This window comes from Pempheris klunzingeri, chromosome 23 (genome assembly GCF_042242105.1).
Source record: "Pempheris klunzingeri isolate RE-2024b chromosome 23, fPemKlu1.hap1, whole genome shotgun sequence".
NCBI lineage: Eukaryota > Metazoa > Chordata > Actinopteri > Acropomatiformes > Pempheridae > Pempheris > Pempheris klunzingeri.
In genome coordinates this window covers 531,644-536,643 of record NC_092034.1, presented here as the reverse complement: position 1 = coordinate 536,643, position 5,000 = coordinate 531,644, and the positions used below count along the sequence as shown (strand labels likewise).

Genomic DNA, 5,000 nt, shown 5'->3' with positions numbered 1-5,000 from the left:
CTGTCTCTCTCTCTCTGTCTCTCTCTCTCTCTCTCTGGTGTCCTGAAGCTCGATCGGTCTGTCGGTGCGGCTCATGAAGCAGAACGATTAACCAGATCAGTTAACTACCTGAAAACAATAATTAAAGGAATCATACAACAGAACTCAAACCTGGTGTCTCAGATTCAGATTCAGGTGTGAACCTGGATTCAAGGAGCAGAGTCTGAATTCTGGAAAACTAAATACAATATTTATAGAATATTTTCAGTTTCGGCCAATTTGACTTCCTGCTCTCCACCCGCCCGGCGAACCCCGGCTCTACAATCAAACAGCCCAGTCTTCCCCCTCCTGCTCTCCTCCGTCCTCGGGTGCCTATGACTCAGGTGTTGGGGGCGGGGCGTCGGCGGCCGGCGGCGGCACCAGCTTGCCCTCCAGCCTGGTGACGCGGTGCTTCAGCTTGCTGTGCGTGGCGTCGTGCTCGGCCAGCAGGCGGGCGTAGCGCGTCTGCAGGCCGTCCAGCACGCTCGTCATCCGGTCCACCTTCTCCTCGATCTCCTTGGGGTCCGGGCCCTGCGCCGCCACCTAGAGGAGGACCAGAGCGGTCGTTAGCGTGGGTTTACGGCAGCTCGGCCTGGTTTGGGTCGCGTGACCGTACCTCCAGGTCCAGCAGGCCGTCCTTCATCAGAATCTGCCTGCCCTTCTCCTCCAGGATGGCCTTAGCGTCGGGATACTCCGTCAGCGCCTCCATCAGGTCGTCCTTGGAGAGACAGAAGAGGTCGGAGTAACCGATGCTCCTGATGTTGGCCGTCCTCCTGTTTCCTGCCTTGCTGCCTGATGAGGAAGAGGAGGGACTGAATGAACACCACCAGCACTAAGAAGAACAGGCCTTCACTAAAGCAGGGATTGTAGAGCTGCTGCTCTGCTGCTGCCTCCATCAGTCAGTGTGTTACTGTGACACTTTGGTGATTTAAAGGGTTCGTTTGGATCCAATTTATTCACTTCAGTTCACACAATAAAACATTAAATACATCATTCTCTCTTTCGCTTCAAAACCACCAGACTCCATTGATAAAAACACTAATTTTACACAGCAGTCAATGTCTCTGTTGGTTGGTGTGATTTTGGTATTTCAAAGGTTCGTTTGGATCCAACATAACATCTGTGTGACACACAGTAACACACACACACTGACTGAAGGAGGCAGCAGCTCTAAAATCCCTGTTTTAGTGAATGGAGTCTGGTGTGTGTGCAGAGAGCGTGGCTGCTGGCTGAGGAGATCTACTGGACCAGTTCCAACACTTTTACTACCTACCAGTCACTCAGACACCAGGATGAGGACAGAGAGGATCATGGGTAGAAACAGTGGAGTGGCCCTTTAATCCCCTTCATGGTGAAGAGTTGTTTACCTTTGATCGCCAGGATGCTGATCTCGCCAAAGTAGCTTCCATCACTCAGGACGACAAACTGCTTGATGCCGTCGTCGGCGACTACGGCGAGCTTCCCCTCCTTGATGATGTACATCTCTCTGCCGATGTCGCCCTTCTTGCAGATGTAGTCTCCAGGACTGTAGACCTGCGGCTGCAGCTTCAGCACCAGCTCCACCAGCAGGCCGGCCTCGCAGTCCGCAAAGATACGCACCTGCCGGGCGACACACAACACACACCTGCTGCTTTCTCACTCACTTCAATGGGACTTTAGGGGGGGGGGGCTGTGGGGGGGGGCAGACCTTCTTGAGGGTGTCCAGGTGGACGTTGATGGCGATCTCTGCTCTGAGTTTGTCGGGCAGGTACTTCAGCACCTCCCTCTCATCCACGGCTTTCTTATTGGTCCACAGGAAGTCGAACCACTTGATCACCCGCTTCTCCAGGTCCTTCGTTACCTGTGGGGGGGGGGGGGGGGGGGGGGGGGGAGACAGGTCCCGATGGTCAGCATTCATCCGACAGCCCCAGACGTTCACACGTCTTCATCACTTTGTATCACAGCAAGCAGACACATGCAGAGCGCCTCGCTGACCTTCCTGAAGCTCATGTACTGCTTGATGGCGTCGATGCGAGCCTGGAAGTCGGCTCTGGCGGCGTTCATGTTGGTGATCATGGAACCGACGTTACCGACGATGGTGGCGAAGATCAACACGCCCACCTGGAGGAGGAAGAAGACGAGGAGGCTCAGAAACCACAGCACGCTGTTTTAAGGTGGGGGGAGCAGGAGACGCTCTCCACATGCTCTTTCAAAAATTACTCAAACCCTGATCCTCTGTGTCCTCATCCTGGTGTCTGAGTGACTGGTAGGTAGTAAAAGTGTTGGAACTGGTCCAGTAGATCACCAGTAGATCACCTCAGCCAGCAGCCACCAAACGGGCTGCAATGGCTGCAACGTGATCCTTTGGGACAACTGCACCTGATCACAGTAGGTCCACTAAAAGAGCTTGTTTGATCCACTGACAGGCTCAGAGTGTTATTCTAAGTGTGTGACAGCATCATGGAAAGGATCCCTACAGAGAGAGACCTGGAAGATCCTTTTGGTTTAACCACAAACAGCACACACACCAGACTACATTCACTAAAACAGGGATTCTAGAGAACAGGACACAGGAGCTGCTGCCTCCATCAGTCAGTGTGTCTGTGTTACTGTGTACGTTTGATGATTTAAAGGGTTAATTCTGATGCGACACAATATTTGTGCGACGCACATTAACACAAACAAACTAACTGATCGAGACAGCGATTGACGATCAACTTCCGTGTTCCATGAGGTAAAATGACTGTTTTTGTCAATGGAGTCTGGTAGATGTGTAAAACCAGGGACCAGGTTTACAAATGAGAAAATGAACCTTAAAGTGAATGTATTGATACGAGCACAGTGACGCTCAAGTACAAGCACGAATCCTGTATTTCAGATTTTACCTGAGTGACCAAAAGGTGCTCAAAGTCTCAGAAGTAGAACTGCAGCATCCCTCACAGGGTGTTTGTGAGACACTGGGACGCAGCAGAAGTATGAAGCTCTCCGTTTGTTACCGTGACATCATTTAAGATGCATCACGCTGTCATGAGTTCATGGAAGCTTTCATGCTGTAAAGACCCAAATGTCACACCCACCAGGAAGTCAGTGACCACGAAGATGTACTCGGAGTTCTCCACGGGGGGCGGCGTCTCTCCGATGGTGGTGAGCGTCAGCGTGGACCAGTACATGCTGTAGGCGTACTTCCTCACCAGGCGACCGAACTCCGGGTCCGCGGGGTCGGGGTACACGAACCTGTCGGAGCCAAAACCTGCCGGGACGGGACGAGACCAAAGGGTGAGCGGCGTTGGGACGGAAACCGTCAGGAAGTGAAAGGGCGCGAGCAGCAGCCCCACCGATGGCCTTGGAGAAGGAGTAGTAGAGGCAGGCGTTCCAGTGGATGATGATGACGATGTACATCACCAGGTTGGAGATGCGGAGGGCGTTGGGGTAGTTCGTCCTGGTCTCCGTCCTCTGGAAGAACTCCATCATCCTGAAATACACAAACACAGTGAACAAGGAAACACTGAACAAAAACAGTTCAGAGCCTGTTTGTCAGTGGACACTTTGACTGAAGGTCCCTCAGTACAGAAATACACTAAGTAAGACTGAAGCCTTAAAGCTGCTTCCTCTCTAGTGTCCAGCAGGGGGCGACTCCACCGGCTCCACACAGGAGTCTGATTGGATGGAAGTCAATGAGGAAATGATTTATCAGCTCAGTGAACAGTTTCTGCTCTCAGTCTCTAGTTTACAGTCTTCTTCAGTTCATTTAGTCAGTGATGGTCCATTTAGAGGAAGATACACCAGGAAGGGGGTCACTGACCAATCAGAGGAGGGTCCTGACTGATCCTGACCAATCAGAGGAGGGTCCTGTCTGAACCTGACCAATCAGAGGAGGGTCCTGACTGATCCTGACCAATCAGAGGAGGGTCCTGTCTGAACCTGACCAATCAGAGGAGGGTCCTGACTGAACCTGACCAATCAGAGGAGGGTCCTGACTGAACCTGACCAATCAGAGGAGGGTCCTGACTGAACCTGACCAATCAGAGGAGGGTCCTGACTGAACCTGACCAATCAGAGGAGGGTCCTGTCTGAACCCGACCAATCAGAGGAGGGTCCTGACTGAACCTGACCAATCAGAGGAGGGTCCTGACTGATCCTGACCAATCAGAGGAGGGTCCTGACTGAACCTGACCAATCAGAGGAGGGTCCTGACTGAACCCGACCAATCAGAGGAGGGTCCTGACTGAACCTGACCAATCAGAGGAGGGTCCTGACTGAACCTGACCAATCAGAGGAGGTCTTTGTGGAATGAAAAAAGTATAAAACACCATTTACAGAATGTTGAGTAGTTTTAACTATAAAATCAAATAATCATAAACTCTGATGGTCCAAACATCTGTTTGTGTGTGTGTGTGTGTGTGTGTGTGTGTGTGGTGTGTGTGTGTGTGTGTGTGTGTACCTGTTGAACCTGAACAGCTTGTTCAGGCGGATCTCTGGGTAGGCGAAGCCGAAGACGGCGTACAGCAGGTCGGTGGGGATCATGGAGACCATGTCCAGTTTGAACTGGGTGCTTTTCATGTAGCGTTCACGCAGCTTCTGCTCGTCCTTCACCAGCAGCCCCTGCTCCAGGTAGCCTGCTCACACACACCATGTTTACATTCATGTATCTGTGCATCCGTCAAACAATCTGTCAGTGTGTGTGTGTGTGAGTGTGTGTGAGTGTGTGTGTGTGTGTGTGTGAGTGTGTGTGTGTGTGTGTGTGTGTGTGTGTGTGTGAGTGTGTGAGTGTGAGTGTGTGTGTGTGTGTGTGTGTGTGTGTGTGTGTGTGTGTGTGTGTGTGTGAGTGTGAGTGTGTGTGTGTGTGAGTGTGTGTGAGTGTGTGTGAGTGTGTGTGTGAGTGTGTGTGTGTGTGTGAGTGTGTGTGTGTGTGTGAGTGTGAGTGTGTGTGTGTGTGAGTGTGTGTGTGTGTGTGTGAGTGTGTGTGTGTGTGTGTGTGTGTGTGTGTGTGTGTGAGTGTGTGT

The 5,000-nt window shown here is 51.9% G+C and overlaps 1 protein-coding gene across 3 annotated transcripts in view; it reads right to left on the bottom strand.

Annotated features, from left to right (window-relative positions):
- The window catches only part of cnga1b (cyclic nucleotide gated channel subunit alpha 1b), a 15,567-nt gene that overhangs the window by 276 nt on the left and 10,291 nt on the right, over positions 1-5,000 (bottom strand). For 2 of the 3 annotated variants that reach the window (XM_070855276.1, XM_070855274.1), the window contains 8 exons: positions 4,439-4,613; positions 3,333-3,469; positions 3,075-3,247; positions 1,993-2,118; positions 1,706-1,858; positions 1,386-1,617; positions 635-810; positions 1-561 (listed from right to left, as the gene is read on the bottom strand). The exon at positions 1-561 is cut by the window's left edge and continues 276 nt beyond it. In XM_070855276.1, the coding sequence (XP_070711377.1) occupies positions 352-561; positions 635-810; positions 1,386-1,617; positions 1,706-1,858; positions 1,993-2,118; positions 3,075-3,247; positions 3,333-3,469; positions 4,439-4,613 (1,382 nt within the window). In that variant the 3' untranslated portion in view covers positions 1-351. The remainder of the gene's footprint in view (positions 562-634; positions 811-1,385; positions 1,618-1,705; positions 1,859-1,992; positions 2,119-3,074; positions 3,248-3,332; positions 3,470-4,438; positions 4,614-5,000) is intronic. The other variant, XR_011585962.1, reaches the window with a different exon arrangement.